The following is a 21,072-nucleotide window of genomic DNA, read 5'->3' as shown; positions in this document are numbered from 1 at the left end:
GGTAAAGAATCTTTTTCCTTTTTTGATTGGTAAAGAATTTGGTCCTGACTAGTCTCCAACTCAACCTTCACCAAGTGACTTTATCACTGTACTACAGTGACACCGGCCAGACCCGTTCATCTAACACAGGTAAAATCTCGACAACAAATTGAGTACATTGGTGATATGCAAATCCTGAATGTTGAATAGTTTGCAGGGATTTTTACAACAGACCCATCCAACTAATACCCACAAGAAATACTGAGACAACATATTAAATACATTAATGGGACATTGAAAATCATGTAAATCCTAGTATCAAAATTTTTAAGGTCAGATATTTTACTGCCAGGGCCCAGGAACTAAGATCATTAACAAACTTAAAAAGCAGGTTACAAAATTTTGTGGTTTAGAAGCCTGATGAATCAACTAATGAGGAGTATGATGCATTTTCATCGGCTAGTGATCTTTTCCTTTCACCGTCCTTTTTTGATTCTTTGTTTGAAGTCTGTAATTGTGACCCCAATTCTATTCCAGCAATCTCAAATAATTGTAACTTTTGCTGCTTCGTCTCCTGTATATCACCTTCCCAGCAGCTTTCTGAAACAATTTCAAGTGCTCTCTCCATTTTGTCCTCTGCGATAACATTTCCATTTTGAAGGAGGACCAGATAAACCTGATCAGCACAAGCCTTCCGTATCTGGAGGGGGAAAAAACAACAACAGAAGAACCATGCTTATTATCTCGAGGCAATGGTTAAAATTAAGGGGGCATCTATGTAAGCCTTCTACATACTGTGAACCTCGCAATTCGGATTTGAGATGCATATTTTCATAATTAAACAGCAAGAGAACTGTTTTGAGGCACAATGTCCAATAGATTGGTTTGGAAAACAAATCCCAATCTTAGCCCATCATCAAAGGCTAATACCCCCAACATCAAAACTTAACAATTGGCGTATTCTTTGAAAGTAAGAGTAAAATGTTTCATAATGTATGCTCACGAACCTTGGGGTAACGGTGGCCAAGAAAGGTAAGAAGCTGAGAGAATGCCTGATAATTAATCTGATCCGAAACGGAAGCGATATATCCAAGAATAGATATTCCTGTGTATAATTTGGAGAAGTCCTTCGAATTCTTTAACTCGACAACCAGGGAATCCAAAACACTTGCACAAAAGTCCCGCGTGTGGCCCTTTTTGTCATTTATTTAAAGCAAAATTGTTGTATGTCAATAGTCAATCACTGTAGAATCTTGCAAACAAATTTTACTGGCTGACCAATTCTTAACTATGTACTAAACGAACAAACAAAAAATGATGACCAGAGAAATGGATGTGAACTGCCTCACAAAATACCATCAACTCATTTCAGTACTTGAAATTTGAAACAAAACTAAGCATCCTAAGTTCAACCCCATGGAGGTAACTCATGTAACAGATACGTTTGCTCATTTTCTCAAACAAGAAACAGACCTAAATAAGCCAAAGGAGCTTCATATCTCATGTTCAATTTATGTAATATATGCATACAACGGAACGTGATTTTGGTTCAAAATTCAAAATGATGGGATCTATCCTATAAATCAGCATATCTAAATTCACAGCAACTGCTTGAATTACGTTGGAGATCTTCATAAGTTTCTGGTAACATGTACAAAGTTTGTTATGCCTAATGGTGGCGAGTCATTCGAGTTACAAGAATGTTGAACTTCTTGTTACATGCCTACGTGATCAACCGGACGATTTTTTTACATGCAAGAAGAACTTATACGGGAGATAACATGAGAACAAGAACGGAGTTCCTATCAAAACAATTAAAGCCCATATAAAACGCTGACATCACTGCAACATAAGAATGGACTGCTCTTCTGAAATAGCATCAGGAGTGATCCATAATAGAACTAAAGATATGAAAAGCAAGGAGAAAAAACTACTCAGTATCTATATAAACTGATTGGGCATGTTGAGTCAACTAACCTCCATATTCAAGAAAAGCATTTTGCTGAAAAGAATCTCGATAACCTGTAAAAAGTGGATTATCAAGATTAGGGCAACCAGCAGAGAGTAATCTGATAAACGTAAAGAAGAGTTGGTTTTGCGTAGCTAGCCCTAATACAAAATAAATCAAGAGCTTTGAAGTAGCTTACCCTCAAGGTGGGTATAATAACTCTGTCACATCTCTTGAATTTTTGAAGAACCCAAATGAGATCAATACAAAGATCATATTCTCTGGAGCTTTTCTTATCATTCTTTCCGGTTTCTGTAACTTGTAGATAGTCTAGCAAAGCTGCAACTGATGCTTTCCGTAAAGAATCTTGCAGTCCACCAATGGAGATAACTAAACCAGAGAGCAGATATTTGCTGTAACAATTAAACTGAAGTAACTGTAGGAAGCGTGGGTATGAAAAAGTGGGCACCTGCATAAAAGTGAAGAACAACTTGTTAACAGAAGAAATTCACCAAGCACATTAAATGGAGTCAGAAATATACTCACCGCCCACTGTAGATCTCCTTGATTAGGAATAACTTCTTCTAGCTTTTCCCTGTAAGGTATACACGGTATAAAGATGTTGCTATTGTACAAAATTCTTTGCAAAATCTTTGCGGCTATTTCTCTTAATTTATCCATCTTCTCTACAGCTTGCTTTGCAATGGAACCAACTAAACAAGTTGCATGACTTTCGCCGAAAAGTGGGACCTTTGGTTCATTACTTTTCACTTCAGGATCAACTGTATCTGACACAGATTCAACTTCAGCTGTATTTCTTGGGGATCCAATTGATTCTTTCTCACAAAGAATGTAGGTGCATCTTTCGAGCCCATCCATAGCTGCTTCACGAACCCAGGAACCCACATCACCTCTGTTATCTACAGAATAGTCATCGAGAGCCTTAAATAAAGTCTGCATCACTTCATTACTGATCAGCAGATACAAAGATCTGTCCTCCTCGGTAGACTTGAAGAAGGAAACTTTTCTTTCCTTGGTTAAGGTTTCACATACTGATACAAGACCTTTGACGGCATTAACACGTGCCTCAGCATCCCTATCATCAGGGTTATCCTGCATTTTTTTAAACGTCTTAGCATATTAAAAATCACTTGATAATCTCAAGGTGAAAATGCTCATATGACAAAAAATAAATAATAGAATATAAACCTCTATTGCACAAGAGAAACAAAGCTCCAATATCACCGCCCTCCACTTTGTAGCCAAAAATTCAAAAGGTAAAACACCCATAGCCAATGCTGATCCTCGTCTAGCAGCAACATTTGGATCTTTTAAGAGTTTCAGATATTTTAATGTTATATCCTTTGGACTGCCATCATCAGTGCTGACAAAATACGCTGGAACAAAGTGCTTAAAGGCTGCAACAGCAGTATTCTGTATATAACATATTAGGATCCTGGTATAGTCACAGATACAGCCAAATATATCAGAATCAAACAAATTTGCACCTGTATTTGAGCATTGGGATGTCACAAATTATCGTTTAGGGTATCAAGCAACCCTTGCTTTATCTTCTCTGGTAAACGTATGTGGGCGATAGAGATGCATTCAATGAACCGGGAAACAGCAGCACGCATAATTTCTCCCCCTTTCCCGCGATAAAGGCGTGCTTTCTCAATAGCAGGAACCACACCAGCAACAGATTTTTGCTTATCTGTGCGTAGGAGGAAAACATTGATGAGCTTGCACTAGTACGCTAACTGCAATGGGTAATGCTTAAAAAGAAAGACACGCAAATGAGGCATGCTCATAATCTCACTATTTCTGACAACCGAGGTTATATCATCTTGGTTACAGTCGCAAAGCACAATTAAGAATGACAATGAAGCCGACGCACGTTAATATTATGCACCATAACCATGAGGCCGATATAGAGATGATCCAAGGAATAAATTCTGTGATAACGACATCCTCACAAGGAAGACCACCCCTGCAAGCAATCACATATCCTAAAACTTCACTCCCTTTAAAGAACTCGTTGAAGTTCTTCTGTTTTGAGCCAACCATATTATTGTAAATTTTCAGGGAGTCAAGTATTGGAGTGTGTTAAGTGTGAGGATGATTGAAACTGTGAGAAGATTGCCCACACAAAAATCGAGCGTCAGGACATTTTCATGTTGGCTAGGCAGTAAGGTGTAGTTTTGCAGTACTACTAACCAGAAGAGATGGTAAAAAATAAAAACTATAGTAGACTATTTATGATGTTACTTTGTAACAAGAACAAAATATAAAAAATCATTTTGTATATGGTGAATCACGAGTTTAACGAGAAGATTAAGATGCCAACCAGTGGAAAGTATAAGATCACATGAGTATAGAGCCAAAACAAGCTCCCCAGCAGCTAAAGTTGCACCATGCCGCATGCACAAATCAGATGACAGAGTCCAAGAGATCAATTTCTCAAGAACAAAATCAGCAAAGTACTGAGGTTCATATTTCACAAGAGAGGACATGGCTTTTGATGCCAGTTCTCTCAAGCCTTTCTCCTGGATATGTCAAATTTGTTTGAGTTAGATATTAAAAAAACAGTATGACAAAATACCACACAAACGATTCTGCAGTTTCACGAAAATTGAACCTCCAATTGTTTTCAAAAAAAAAAAAAAAAAGAAGAAGAAGGCAGAGAGAAAGACAAAGAAAAAATGAAGTTAAATGAGCTTTAGACCATACCCAATGACAGATTTTGCTGTCCAACAGTTCTTCGATGCAGGGATGAAGATACTCCTTATACTGAGCAATAGATACACCAACAAGAAGATACGAGTTTACACGTGAAGATAGTGAAAAATAATCCGCCGTACTCACTATGTCAATTCCATGTGGAAAACTTCCTTGTCTTCCGACATTTTCCTGAAAAGCAGCCGCGGCAGCTCGTCTACAATTTACCTAATAAACATGAGGATATAAGATCTCCAACTGACAATTAACAAATAGAGTAGGCAAAACTTGGGAGAGAAAAGAATTAACCACCTCACGATCATAGCATGCAACAGTTAGAAGGTGCGGGGCAAGCTGTTCCAGAATGCTTTTCATATCAGAACGATAGTATGCACGACCGAAGGCCCAACAAACGTATGCAGCAGCATCTCGAACATGAGATCCAATGCTATGTGGACCTCTTCGGACATCATAATGTAATGCCTGATAAAATTGTACACTTCATAAGGCCGTGTTACTATGAAACTCAGGTGCCGTAAACAGCAAGCTTATCCTAATAGAAAAGGTTCAACTAGTAAGGAACAAAGAAAGTCTCCCAAAAGTTTACGAGGGTTGATGAGATACGGAGGTAGAAATGATCTATAAAGTAAGAGCCAAACTCAAAAGAGCAAGCAAAGAGATAGACGAGAACCAACCAAGTGCTCAAAGGGATAACCGGAAAGGATTTGCTTTTAATTTTAACTCAAGATATAGACTAGTATTCAAAAAGGATGAAAGCCTTTTACCTTTACAATAACAGGAACAACTTTAGGAAGACTAACAGGCAAAAGCAAACCTCTCCGAGCCAGCTCTGCTAATGCTAAGCAACCTCCGTGCCATGAACCATCTCCCTATAAACCCAACTGACAAAATTAGCTAAAGTTTAAGACCTCATTGGCTAGCACATATGCCAAAAGGCTTATAGGGAAACTGGATTACTCTGCTGATGTTAACCATGAGTACCCGTAGCAAAATGACATGACTTACTGCCATTGAACAAGAAAGAGGTACTATAGCAAACCTCGCCTGGTGAAAATAACTCTAGCACAGATGATAGGATTTCATCAGCAAGCGCAGACGTTAGACGTGCAGTTGTTCGTCCTATACCCTTTGCTGCAGACCATCGCACAACAGTGTCCTGAATAGTAACCGTATCTTCAGATTATATAACCACATACACTGTCAATTTATACAAATTAAGAAACCAGATACAATATTTGTAGGCTGAGTTTATGATGCCAGCAGGACCTAAAGGCACGACTGGCATTTTGGATACTAAAAAGATATATTCTGTGATTAAGAGTTTAACACCAACTTTATCATAATTGTTTGCACTATGCACAGAAAAATATTCCAAAGTAGTGTCATGCATCCCTCTTGTACTTTTCATCACATATATATAATTTACTTTATAATTTAACCAAAAAAAAGCAGTAATACACTAATACTGTTTCAAAGAGTTAGAAACTCGTTCAAATTGAGCATGAAACAAGCTACTTCACTTAAATTCAACTGGGATTCAGAAGCCTTGCATGCAAGCCTAACCAGTAAAAGCTAGGTCTTTCCTTTTAAGAATGATCCATAACTTATTCCTTAAGATCAAATGAGATATAGTGCTCATTCGAACAACAAACACTGTCCGAACGAGAAAATCTATTTCCAAAGTCAATGAAAAATTTAATATGTACATGCAAAACTCGTAACCCACTTATACATTGGCAAAACCTAGCATAGTGCCGGACATCTACGGAAGACAAAAATCCATCGACTACAGAATGTAGCGGTCAACCATCAACCTAACACGTGACGATCTATTAGAAAAGACCCAAACACTCCAAAGAGAATGATCTAAAAGGCACAAGTATGCAACCTAACCTATGCAATGGTAATAGCATCTTTCTTACATACCGAGTCTCTCAACCCTGATAATAGCAGCTCAATTATATCCTCTAAGATTTCTGGAACATCCATATCTTCTTCAGGCAGACAACTTGCACTTGATTCCAAATTACATAAGTTTGCATCTAGACCTTGATTGCATTGGTCGTTTTTTACGGAAGCTTGCTTTCCCAAAGAGGTGTTGCTCACCTGTTTCATAAGTAAATAGGTTAGACGCAACTGAAAAGTTTAATTTTAACAACATAAATCTTTTGCTGCACATGTCTTTTTACGAACACCTAGTATAATCTCCTAATCAAAAATAAAAAACAAACACCCAAAAATGAGAGAAGAACAGGATAAAAAAAAACTGAGGTTGGGAACTCAAATAATCAAAGCTAAAAGAAGGCGTTTAAAGCACTGATATGGGCAGTGTCCTTAAATTAGTAATAGAATAGTAGTAGAAAGCCATGTAATAGAGATGTGATGTGTTAATTTTCTTGAATAAAAGATTTGAACAGAGAAGAGAAGACATAGAGTGGCATACTTTGACCACTCCTTTCCTATTTTCCCAGTATGGTTCAAGTTTTGAGATTAAAGTTGACTGTCTGATATTTGTTATATAGGGTTCCATATAATGGCTAGCATATGAGGTAGGTACAATGATCTGCGGTTCCAGTGAAGTGGCACATAAAAGCTATAGAACTTCATATATGATATTGGACACCATGCATGCAAGGGTTGTTGTATATCATAAATATAAACAAGTAAATTTTCTAAGGTCAAAATACAATAAGGAAGAAAAGGACGAAAAATTAATATGGCGTAGCTGAAGGATCTCCAGGAGTAATAAAGAAATAGAAAATGACAATAAATCACAATGAGGGAAGAGGAAGATTATTAGATATTTTTCTAACCATATAACGCCATGATGGAGAACGTTGGGGCAGGCAAGAAAGCCCAATACGTTGTGTCAATTTCACCAACAACTTCCGAAGCAAAGAACTCCTAGTGGCGGTGCTGGACTTCATCAAGGCTGAAGTATCACTCCAAACAATTGGCACTACATCAACTAAACCCTTCCTATTTGCAGCCTGCATATGAATGCAAAAGAAAGAAGAAAACCCATATAAATGAGTTTCCACGAGCAAATGTAATTCAGATATTGTGGATGAATGAGGAGCAGAGTAACAGTAATAGAAAGCAACACAACTAAAAACTCATGATCTTGAGATGAGAGGGTGAAAATTTTTGAATTGTCAGATTTCTATGTACTATTAACAGTGCAGAGATTCTTAAAAATGTGACAGTCTCTTGTTTGTTTTTTTTGGCCAGCTGATTTGCATTGTAAAATATTGTAATGAAAATAGGCATGGCTATATAATGCTGAAAACCTTTAAATTAAACCTTAAATATGGCTGCTAGTGCTTCCACAACTCCAAGTAGTCGAAATCGATCAGTAACATCGTCTGTGACGGAAGACAGGACTTCATGTGTCCATTCAATGAAGCTGAAAGAAAAAGAAAGAAGAGTATATGTAATGCGAGCAAGAGTGAGCAATATACAACATTCTTCAAGATAAATCACAACCCATAACTTCTACCTAGCATTACAGGCTCCAAGACGGGTGCAAACATGTTTCATTACGTAAGAAGCAGGAAGATATCCTGCCAAATCATTTTAGCTGAACCCCCGATGTCGATATCACATACAATCAAATATACCATAAAGAGTTAAAGACCAAAGGATAGACTCCTCTTGGACCCGTGTATCCAAGAAACTAACTATACTTCCCTCTTTCAAAGGACCAAATGGATTCTCGTTAAACAAGACAAAGGATCATCACTTCCTTAAAGTCTCAAAGTAGTTTATTAGAATGCACCAGTCAATATGAATTTCAAGTGTGTAAGCTAGAAAGGGTTAATCACTTGACGGTTTCTTCACTGGCAATGAGAAACTATGGAATCATCTTAAATGGGTACGCTTATGTGTATCTTGCATTCCTAGTCCATCAGATTTCATGGAATTCAGTAGGTAGCTTACTCATTCTATTGAAATTAAATCAAGTCTGACATGCACATTAAAGTATTAAACAAAAAATTGAGGGAAACCTGGTGAAGACATTTGGCATGTCTGGACGTGTTAGAAGCCTTGAGAGCAACAAGCCAGCTATTCCGCGCATGGGACCTGCACTTGAGAGATAATCCTTGGAGAAAGACAATATCCGAAGGACCAGAGGGGCCGGCTCAAGTCCACTTAAATTATCCGTATTTGTGATACTAGTATCCACAGAAGAGATATCAAAAGGAACCAACACAAGTATAGAAAGCCATAGAAGTATGACACATTTTGCCTCCATCTCTCCTGTACTTTCTTGTCGAAGTGATGTGGCACCAGTTGTGTGATGACACTTCTCCAAAAGAGAAACAGCAAGCTCTAAATCAGAGACTTGATGTGGGAAAAACTTTGTAACTGCCTTGTATCCACAGACTGTAACCAGGGTATAAATAATAATGCACAAAGGCTTGATTACTTCAACAATTTCATCAGATGTCACTCCAAGTTCAGCTGTTTTAGATCGAACTATAAACATCAACGGAGATATAATGATCTCTAGGTAAGGCTCGATAAGCTGACCCTCCTGTTGATACTTATCCAACTGCAGAACAAATAACCCAGTCAAGATTGTGAAGAATGTAAAGCAGATTTATTTGTGCACACCAAGCATTTTAACCTAAAAAAATCTAAGAGGGAGAGCATGTCAGTACGCCATCCATTACATGGACCTCCAATCTCTAAAGCTATTCACTTTCAGAAACCTAGCCGCACAAATATTAGTTACACTGAAAAATCTGAAGAAAAAAAAAGAAAGACATAGGTCCACAATGTCAATTAACACAAGACTACCCATCTTAAACTCATAGATCAACAAATTCTTCTGACACATAGACAGAAAATTGCTTCCAAAACAAATCTACATCAGCATCCTACGTCCACACCTAAACAATGTAGCCGAATACGAGCTACAAAGACAAACTAGCTCTAAATTGACAAATTATCCAAACCATTTCAGCAAAGAAACTATTAAAATGCCCATTTATTGAGTTCAATAGTAAAACCCTAGCTTATATAAAACTTCAGAAATAATCCGCAACCCATTTCAATTTCTATCGACTAACAAATAACTCTACAATCAAATACCTATAATGTTCCAAAACAAAGTAAATTGTGATGAAATGAGATAGAGACTGAAGAAATGGACTTACAATGGATCGAATCTTGTTAACAGCAGAAGGATCAACTACACGACCATTAGCAATAATATCATCAAGAAGAGATTTAACGAGTTTCCATTCTTGTAGAAAATATCTTTTAAGAACTAATTCACAAGAATCATGTTCATCATCTTCATCATTTGATCCTATTAACATCTCCATTGTTGTCGTTGTCTTCGCTAGCGCTTTTTGCTCTTCTACTTCTACTACTTCTTCTTTGGTTGCCATTATTTCGATTGGGAGAATGAGAGAAACAAAGTGAACAGTTTGATTCAAGTCTGTTTTACTATGGCGATTGGCGACTAGACCTTACTCTCTATTTTAGTAAGTGCCGGGCCAGAAGAAACCATGCAAGGGCAAGCACTATGATGGTGCTTTTGGCTTCGCTATAGCTTATTGTAGAGAAGATGACCGCCCACGAAAAGGATTTGAGTTCGGCGATATTCCGAGTCGACCCAGTTTAGAATAAAAAAAAGAAAAATCCACATACTATTGATCATATTAAAGTGTGTGATGTTTTAAACTCCTTCCTATCTTAAATTGTAATCTTTTTTACAAGTTGATTGGAAGCGTATCAACTTCTTTCCGAATGACTAGCCTATTCTGTGAAATAAGTAATTTGTAACTTGTACATTGAAATCAAGACATGCACTACAATTATTCAATCTCTTCAAAAGGGCCACCATGTCATCATTGAGTTCACCGAGAGTTGAGAAGGCTAAAACACCAAAGTTGTAGCCATGGGCGTTGCACTTATTCAAATATTTGTTGCGTTTGCGAGAAACTGCGTTGGAAATAGCAAGGTCGGGCTTGAAAGCGCGGACACCAACACCGATGAAGGGGGAGACGCCATTAACATCAAGGCAAATATCTTTACCACGATCCCAATTATAAACAAGGATATCAGCCAGCCTTAACTCCGTATCGGAATCAAAGAGGAAACCCAAGGCTACTTCTTTCCTAGCAGGAACACCAGCTTTGAAACAAGAATCCGTTAAAGTGTCGCGTACAAGATCATGGAGGAATTTAAGACCTACGTTATTGGCACAATGTAATGCATGGTCACCAAATATATCCATCTCTCTAATGCAACACGGACGCTGACCACCCGCCTCAAAAAGTGGAATACACAATCGATAAGAAAGGACCAAACTAAATTGGTGTGGACCTATATTTTGGTTAAGCCCATTAATGGGACATGCTAATAAGTAGTCTTGTTCATGTTTAATCCTGTTGCATTGCCAAAGTATAGAATCTTGCATAAACATACAATATTTGGTTGATTTGGTTGACATATCTTTCTTCACCGCTTCGAAGTATGGGGCTGCCAAGGTGATCATAAGATGGGGGGCAGCGTCGTCGATGCGGAAGGAAGAAGGCATGAAACCACATACCTGGATGTATTGCTCGAGTGCAGATTGAAAGGGGGTGCAAAATATTGTCTTGTAAGGTCTTTGTTTAAGCCCAAGACGCAAGGAAGTTGTAGGTGCTTATGTCAGAGATGATGTAAATTCCTAGCCCTCCGACTCGGAGAGGTAATGTAGCCAAACGAAATTGTAAAGGTCCAAAACCGGGGTCATCACCGGTGACAAGCTGCTGTAGATATTCAAACAAATGATCATCAAAAACATGTTGGACTTGTTTAACAGCCAAAGGGCTAGTAGTACGCATGGAAAAGTAAAGTCTTGAGGTGCATGTACAACTTCGGAGAGGAGCAATTCACACCGTGGGTCGTGGAGTTTGCGAACAAATGACATGAGTTGGATAGTTTTGTTTAAAATCGTATCATAATTTTTTTCTTTTTCTTTTCAATCTTCTTATTATATTTGATCTTTGTTTTATTAGTTAATCTTGTTTAGCATGTTTTAATTTCCATCTTCTCTTTGTTCATAATCATTTCTAAAGGTTTTGTTTAACCCTTCTATGGTTTTGATTATTGTCTTTTCTCTGTTTTGCAAAAGTCGGTCCTTTTAATTGCATTCATCACTCTCAATTATGTTCAAAATCTTTTCTCTATATTTATTTTTTCTATCATCTGATTTGTCTCTAGTGGAGGCTTAATTTTTATTGCAGGTTTCCTTTGCTCGATTATGGAGAGTTTTCAATTATGGATTAAGGTATTCTTTCAAATATTCTCGAGTATTGCAGTATTGCCCCATCAACAAGAAGTTTTTCTACCCATTCACTCCATGGTGGTTCCTATCTATATGATACAAGTATATCATCATTGTCAGATCAAGTATTGCTCTTCCAGTATGGCAAATTCCTTTTTTTGCCTCTAATCTTCCTAGTCGGTACCATTTTTTAAGGAATCAGTTACTTACTCCTCATGAAATCACTTTGACCGGAGCCAATCATGCATTTGGAAAACCTTCATACAATTTTGAAAAGATATCATATCGATATTTCAGGAAATAGGAGACCTTAATATTTTCACAGCTTCTCCAAAACCCTAATTTCTTTATGTATATCTTAAAAGGTGTTTGGAAGTCTGGTATCAAAGAGATTCGTCATACTTTCTCACGCTGGCATCGATTAGAAATCATGTTTTCATACTCAACGAACCAAATCTCTAGAATCGCTAAGAGCTTGGAAACTACAAGCATCAATGATCAACCACCAAGATAACCTAGGAAGGCTCTTGGTTCAGCAAAAGCTCTTAAATCTGCTTCGGATGAGTGTTCTGCATGTCTCATTGGCAAGATTATGTTTGTTGATCCAATACCTATAGCAGTAGTTACGAAAGAAATCAACTTGCTATGGAGACAATATAGAAGAAAGGAAATCAGGTACATGTGAAAATGCGGGGGTCTAACAACCACACCCAACAATTCGTTTGGCAATCTGAGAGGACTTACTCCAACATACTTTCTACAGAATCAACTAGACAGTCAGACTCAATCTAGAGAAAAGTATATCAAAGAGTTTAGTATCTCTAACTCTTAATTCAATCTGCAATCAGCAAATAGAAATATGCGAACCCAATTGAATATAAGAGGAGTAACTTGAACAGTACCAAATACCAATGTTCAAGTGTCAATCAATTTAAATCAACAACCAAAGGTTGGATATTCTAATTGATTGATCTTAATGCACAACCTGTGATATGTCAATTATATAACAAAATATGATGCGGAAAAGAAATAACACAGACACCAAAATTTTGTTAACGAGGAAACCGCAAATGCAGAAAAACCCCGGGACCTAGTCCAGATTGAACACCACACTGTATTAAGCCGCTACATACTCTAGCATACTACCAATTAACTTCGGACTGGACTAGAGTTGAACCCTAATCAATCTCACACTGATTCAAGGTACAGTTGCGTTCCTTACGTCTCTGATCCCAGCAGGATACTACGCACTTGATTCTCTTAGTTGATCTCACCCACAACCAAGAGTTGCTACGACCCAAAGTCGAAGACTTGATAAACAAATCTGTCTCACACAGAAAAGTCTATAGATTGAATAAATCTGTCTCCCACATAAATACCCAAGAGATTTTGTTCCGTCTTTTGATAAATCAAGGTGGACATGAACCAATTGATAAACCGGTCTTATGTTCCCGAAGAACAGCCTAGTATTATCAATCACCTCACAATAATCTTAATCGACTAGCAAAACAAGATATTGTGGAATCACAAACGATGAGACGAAGATGTTTGTGATTACTTTTATCTTTCTTATCGGAGAAATTAATCTCGAGTTAATTATTTCAATTGTACTCAATACGATAGAATCGGGCAAGATTAGAACACGCAACTACAAAGAGAATAGTTGGGTCTGGCTTCACAATCCCAATGAAGTCTTTGAAGTCGTTAACCTACAGGGTATCGAAGAAACCTAAGGTTAAAGGAGAATCGACTCTAGTTATGCAACTAGTAACACACATGAGGTGTGGGGATTAGATTTCCCAGTTGCTAGAGTTCTCCTTTATATAGTTTTCAAATCAGGATTTGCAATCCAAGTTACCTTGGTAACAAAGCATTCAATATTCACCGTTAGATGAAAAACCTGATTCAACCAAGCTAATATCTTTCAACCTTTAGATCGAACTTAGCTTGTTACACACAAATGAAACGTACCCTCATTTAGGTTTATGTAACCGTACCCAAACGTGTACACTATGTTGGCTCACAAATAATTAACCGAGGTTAGCCATGTGATTACTCTCATATCAACCTCATCTTAACCATAACTAGTACAAATGACTCAAATGAAACTAGTTAAAGAGTTGTTTAATTGCTATATTCTCATAGAATTATACAAGAACACAATTGAAACAAAATCGTTTTGATTCACTCAAATCAATCATGAACATTATAGCCACGGTTTTCAAAGATTGCATTCTTTATTATATAAATGTGTAAGTTCATGTACACAACCGATTTTAGAACTTTAACCTTCAAGTATGCAAACGGGTACGCATACTTGAAATACCCGGACCAATATTGGGTTTTGCCAGTACGGAAACGGGAACGCGAACTTTCAATCCCAGAAGAAATTCTCGGACACGAACCTGTACGCCAGTACGCAAACGAGTACGCATACTTAGGTTCCCGGATTTCTCAAACCAACAGGTACGCAAATGGGTACGCATACTATGGTTCCCGGACATGGATTACATATGTGCAAGAGTGAGCAACATGACATATCCAATAATGGTTAAGTGTTATAAACTCTTATTTCAATCATTGAAACTTTCTTAGAGAAAGACAATAGCCATTTTCACATACTATTAACATCAAAGCAATTTTCAAGATATTGAAATAATCATAACGAAACATTCCAAGACTACATCAAATGATTGTATCACACAAACCATGTAAGATGTTACTCGGCAATTTTCACATGATATAAGATGAACTTGTTCGAATCGAAAGCTTGCCAACACATATTTCGATAAATATGTAAGCGAGATAAACTCAACTCGAAATCTCAAATGTATATATAGAAAACTATATCGTAATACGACTTATGTCTCAATATAGGAGATAGAGTAGAAATAGACTTTCCAAGTGATAGATGAGTTTCACTCTCCACATACCTTTTATCGATGAAGTTCCACAAGCTCCCCTTAGTAGTTCTTCGTCTTCAAATGATGAACGTCGTGAAGTCTAAGCTCAACTACACAATCTATGTCCTAGTCCGAGACATCTATAAATAGGATAGAAATCAAGACTTATAGTTTTGATCACTAACATTGACAAACATGCTTGAGATAGCAATGCATGCGAGTTCGACCGAGCATTGCTCTAACAATCTCCCCCTTTGTCAATTTTAATGGCAAAACTATCAATACATATGGTTTACAAAATAAATAAAAAATTGTAGCTTCTCATCCAAATGCTTGATCTCCTTGGCATCTTCAACACGACTCGAAAACTTCGTCACTTCCAATTACTCCATGATTTTAAACGTGTTCAACTCAACATCATAGTTGTTGAAGATCCGTAGAGATAACAATGAGAAAACAAATGCTCTCGATCATTGTTATACAGTGTCATAGTATTATTACACAACATCAAAGTTCAATTGTATCACAACTTTGACAACAATACTATGGTGATATTCACTCCCCCTTATTCAATACATCATCTTGACATGAAAACCACTCCCCCTTACATAATGATCCGTAAACCATATGTATTTGTAGTATGAAACTACACATTAATTCTCCCCCTTTTTGTCAATATAAATTCGCAAAGGTACGAAAACTAGTGGGATCCTCATGAAATTTTCATAGAGATACTTCATGACCAAAGAAGAATAACATACCAACTTATTTAGATGCAATCATAAAGCCGAAGCTAAATGCATTCATCAAGGAATTTATAAAGATACAAGATAACTCCTATAATATTCCACAGCCGCACTCCCCACAAAGATTTGGCAATAAAGCACAAGATCAAAAAGAACTCTCCCCCATAATATGTCATTCCCGAAAGAACAACAAAGACGACCTTGCTTTTACAAGAAAAGAAGGATTTCTTTGGAAATAACCAAATCACATGAAAACATGGATTTTAATCCAAAAATCTCAATTGAATCAACCACAAAAATGATAATTCAATTGGGCATGCTCGACATAAGAGAACTTACGAAGCAACACAATATATGCACAAAAGTGTGGATCGGAGATCGACCAATACTGCGGAATATACAAGGATTCATTCTATTTTCAATCACTATTTGCACAATGACATATAATAGACTTAATCCTTGTAAACAAAAGTTTTATCCTTTCTTTCATCAAAATTTTCATAATGACATAAAAGGCTTTAACTTTTGTTTGTCAAAAGTTCATTCTATCTTTTATCAATACTTTCATACCGACATAAAAGAGATAACTTTTGAACAAGTATGGGATAGTCACAGGTTCACGGACGTAAACAACATATCCCATAACAATTTGCAATGTATAAAATCATAAAGATTAAAATTGCAAAAATAATCTTCCAAAAACTTATAATTTAAAGAAATAAATCTAAAAACATGAAGATGAAAACGTTGGACATAGCTATGTGTACTCACAATAACGGCTATTACAAACCCTAGTAATCCTTCTAAAAACACAAGAAATAAATTCTCAAAAGAAGTTTCCTAGACAAAATAAATCAAAAAACCTCTAAACCCAAAGAGCAATCACAAGAGATAATCATATTTCCGGTACGGAAGCTTCACTGGTTCCAAGACCTTCAAGCTTGTGACTAATTGAGTTGATAGCATCTTCAGACACGGCATTGAGACGATCCTTAAGTCGTGTATTCATTAGAGCAAGTTCGGAGTTGACCTTTATCAATTCAGTTCTTAACCCATCTAGCTATTTTAGAGTGTTTACAAGCAAAAATTTTGCACCGTTAAACTGATCGATAAAATTTTGAACAACTTCATTAGAAATCTCTTCATCATCCTCAATATCTGACAAGTTATTAAAAGATTGAGAAGATGTGTCATCAATTTCCACGAGAGTTTCTTTCTCCTTATCTTTGAGTGAGACACCAAAACCCTTATCAAGAAAACCTCTTGGAAAATTACAATTTCCCGGAGGTGATGTCATTCTTGAAAAAAAAGCCCGAAGTAAGCGTACTTTTCAAGAGTCGGTTTTGGTATTTATAAGGTTTCACAGAAACCAAAAGATTAGGGTTTTCAAAGTCGGTTCGTGATATGTAACAAGGATACCCGTACGAACACAAACTTAGCCCATTAAACATAGACGACTAAAAAAAAAGACTCAATTAATATGACTATACAACGATAATGTTTTCCTGTTGAGAAAGCTCACATATCTTAGCTCAATAAAAGTTGTATTCTTACAGGAGAACAATTTTTAGAGTAAGAATGGCAATTTTGACACAGCAAAAAGATTTAAGAAAATGACAACAATGATTTGTCAAAAACAAAGTACAAATACTTAAGCATGATAGTTCATCAATGATCATCCATCTAAGAACGATGAGAGAATATCATAGAAAATCAGAGAAACATTTCGCCATCAAGTATACCTGAATAAATCTCACTCTGTCTGGATTTTTATTGAGGGTGAGGTTTCAACCTTGTGATTGATTGGCACAAGTATGAGCCTTGAGCTCATTAAATGAACGTTGTTTCCAGTTAAACCTCTTTTTCCTGATCTTTGGAGGAAAACCATTATGATGTGAAAAGTTATCATAAAATTTATTATCACCAAAATATGACGCATAGTGTTGATTCTTACCTGGAGAATTTTAGCCAGACGAAATTGACAGCGTGGAGATAATTTGTTTATATACTTCAATTATCCTTTTTAGGTTGATTTTCGTTTATTCATTGCATCCTTCTTCTGGTACCTTTTTCACATCATTAACAACATAATCTCCCTTTTTGATAGAAGAAAAACCATGAGTTCTTCTTGAACGGAATGGTTAGAAAGACTGTTTCTCACTTGAACATTTGAGGAACACATTGAACTGACTTTCCTAGTGGGGTACACAGGGTGAGTACTAAAACCGATAGGTTTATACATACGATTGTCAGTTACACCTTTCAAAATTAAGTCTAAGGTGTGTTGGAGACGAATAATAGAATTGTCATTCAACCTCGAATTCCTCTTTTATTCACCAACCCCTTTTGAATTACAAAAGAGACACACTTTCTAATCACATGAGTGATTAGACAGAACAGTCTTAACACCATCGTTGGGAGACTTCCTTCCGTGTGATGTGGATATTCCTTGATTAGAGGAGGACAAGTGCACATCATTCTCAACAGGAAGGGATTTTGGTTTTACTTCTGAAACCGATTCTTTTACAGTTAAATCAGAAGCAATTGGTATGGTGGACTCTTTGGAACACTCTTGAATGGAGAGTTTATTAAAAAGATGTTCAATTTCCAAAGCATCCTTTTTGAGTTTTTTCTCAACTAGAGTTCGTGAAGAACAGACTGAGCCTTTAGACGAGAGTCGCACTCATTTACCATACCAACAAGGACATTGACTTTGTGTTTCAATCGGTTGACATCATTAGCCTGGATTATAACAAGTTTTAGAATAACTGCACTCTCTTTGGCTGCATTCCTTTCAACTTCAGAGTCAGACTCGTGAGTAAGGTAGTCAGGAGAACACTTGTCAATGTACGTCTGTTTCCTTGGAACACGGTTCTTCTATATTCGAGAATGACAAATCTTTCTCTTTAATAGACTTCAAAGAAACAAAACTTTTATTTCTGGCGATGCGTTTATCAGAGACAATATCGTCTATCCTCAGATCGCTACAAACACAGACTTATGAGGTCTTTAATGTGTTTGCCTGCTATGATACCAATTGAATATGCGGGGGTCTAACAACCATACCCAACAATTTGTTTGGCAATCTGAGAGGACTTACTCCAATATGCTTTCTAGAGAATCAAGTAGACATTCAGACTCAATCTAGAGAAAAGTATACCAAAGAGTTTAACATCTCTAACTCCTAATTCAATCTGCAATCAGCAAATAGAAATTTGTGATCCCGATTGAATATAAGAGGTGTAACTTGAACGGTACCAAAGACCAACGACCAAGTGTCAATCAATTTAAATCAACAACCAAATGTTGGATATTTTAATTGATTGATCTTAACGCACAACCTGTGATATTTCAATTATATAACAAAATATAAAGCGGAAAAGAAATAACACAGACACCGGAATTTTGTTAACGAGGAAACCGCAAATGCAGAAAAACCCCGAGACCTAGTCCAGATTGAACAACACACTGTATTAAGCCGCTACAGACTCTAGCCTACTACCAATTAACTTCGGACTGGACTGTAGTTGAACCCTAATCAATCTCACACTGATTCAAGGTACAGTTGCGTTCCTTACGTCTCTGATCCCAGCAGGATACTACGCACTTGATTCCCTTAGTTGATCTCACCCACAACCAAGAGTTGCTACGACCCAAAGTCAAAGACTTGATAAACAAATCTGTCTCACACAGAAAAGTCTATAGATTGAAAGAATTTGTCTCCCACATAAATACACAAGAGATTTTGTTCCGTCTTTTACCAAGGTGAAAAGGAACCAATTGATAACCGGTCTTATATTCCCGAAGAACAGCCTAGTATTATCAATCACCTCACAATAATCTTAATCGACTGGCGAAACAAGATATTGCGGAATCACAAACGATGAGACAAAGATGTTTGTGATTACTTTTATCTTGCCTATCGGAGAAATTAATCTGGAGTCAATTATTTCAATTGTACTCAATATGATAGAATCGGGCAAGATCAGAACACGCAACTACAAAGAGAATAGTTGGGTCTGGCTTCACAATCCCAATGAAGTTTTTGAAGTCGTTAACCTACAGGGTCTCGAAGAAACCTAAGGTTAAAGGAGAATTGACTCGTAACACACAAGAGGTGTGGGGATTAGGTTTCCCAGTTGCTAGAGTTCTCCTTTATATAGTTTTCAAATTAGGGTTTGCAATCCAAGTTACCTTGGTGTAGATGGTAGATTTTTGACAAGGGCTAAAATCGTAAAACCATAATTGTACGTGCTCCTGATCCAGCAATCAGATGAGTATTGAGGCTCGTGTCTCTCATCGAAGCATGAAAGCTCATGCCACAAGAATCTCTGACTGATATGTAGTCTCTCAGCTGAGGCAACAACATATCTCATGAATAATGAGCAATTTCAGTAATTACTTTTATATAGAATCGAAATATTGGACAGCTCCTAGACAGCTTTCCTGCTAGTATAGAGCAATAACGTCTTCAGGATGTAACAATGCTTTCCCTGACTATATAAAAGAAATATGACGCTTCAACAAGCTCATATCGCTGAATTCCTAAATAATTAATGCTCCTAGACGATCGTACTAGTATAGAGCCATCAATTAATATTCTTAAATCATTAGATTCATTAACTGAATCCTTGGAAAATATTCTACGTTTTTCATAATATTTCGTTACTTCAATCCATGGTTCTTCCCAGCAGAATTCCATGGGTTAGTAATAAATATTCAACACACGGGTATCTGAGCAACTATCGAGTAAGCCCCGACCAAAATGGTGCAAGTGTACTCAGCAATAATGCACTAACGAGCACCTTAATGCACGAACGAGCATTCCAAAATACGAAGGAGCGATGAACCTATGCAAAATGGGAACAAAATAATTTAAAATATTAATCAATGCGCTAGAGGACTGGGCCACCAGCCGGTCGGTCGTGCCATGGCCAGTCCCAAGCCCAATTCTATATTTTATCATATTTTATTATTTTCCTTGATCTCATGAAAATCCCTTCATTTGAACAAATATCTTTCGTTTTAAGGAAACTCCTCAGTTTCATGGTGTTTCCTTCGTATCAAGGAAGTAATATAAAATTGGGAAAGGTGTCGTGGGACCGTGTCTACTAGCCGGACGGCTATGCCCTAGTCGTGGTCTGTCCCACACCTAATGATTCCTCATTATTTTATTATTATATCCCTCATCTCATGAAAACTCCTTAATATCATGATATTTCCTTCAAGTCATGAAAATAATATAAAATTAAGGAAACTCGTGGGACCGGGATTTAGCCGCCCGGTCATGCCCCATCCGGTCCCACACGCCCCTTATTTTATTATTATTATTATTATTTTTTATGTTTTCTTCATTCCATAAAATTCCTTGATTTCATGATATTTCCTTCAAATTATGAAAATTCCTTCAAATCATGAAATAATACATAAAATTAGGGAAAGCTCACGAGACCGGCCCCTAGCCGTCCGACC

General features: G+C 37.0%; 1 protein-coding gene across 1 annotated transcript; it reads right to left on the bottom strand.

The window, feature by feature from the left end:
- Nucleotides 1-135: 135 nt before the first annotated feature.
- On the bottom strand, nt 136-10,210 carry LOC113356004 (tubulin-folding cofactor D-like). The gene is given in 17 exon segments (XM_026598998.1): nt 136-679; nt 987-1,172; nt 1,957-2,001; nt 2,127-2,396; nt 2,474-3,040; nt 3,137-3,361; nt 3,436-3,641; nt 4,275-4,473; nt 4,658-4,873; nt 4,958-5,128; nt 5,431-5,535; nt 5,706-5,822; nt 6,593-6,772; nt 7,480-7,656; nt 7,970-8,072; nt 8,674-9,221; nt 9,829-10,210. Coding segments are annotated over 17 exon segments (3,843 nt in total). The 5' UTR covers nt 10,066-10,210; the 3' UTR covers nt 136-388.
- Nucleotides 10,211-21,072: the final 10,862 nt, after the last annotated feature.

The sequence above is a fragment of the Papaver somniferum genome, chromosome 3 (genome assembly GCF_003573695.1).
Source record: "Papaver somniferum cultivar HN1 chromosome 3, ASM357369v1, whole genome shotgun sequence".
In the NCBI taxonomy this organism is placed as follows: Eukaryota; Viridiplantae; Streptophyta; class Magnoliopsida; order Ranunculales; family Papaveraceae; genus Papaver; species Papaver somniferum.
The sequence above is the reverse complement of the archived record's forward strand: the minus strand, read 5'-3'. Positions and strand labels throughout refer to the sequence as shown.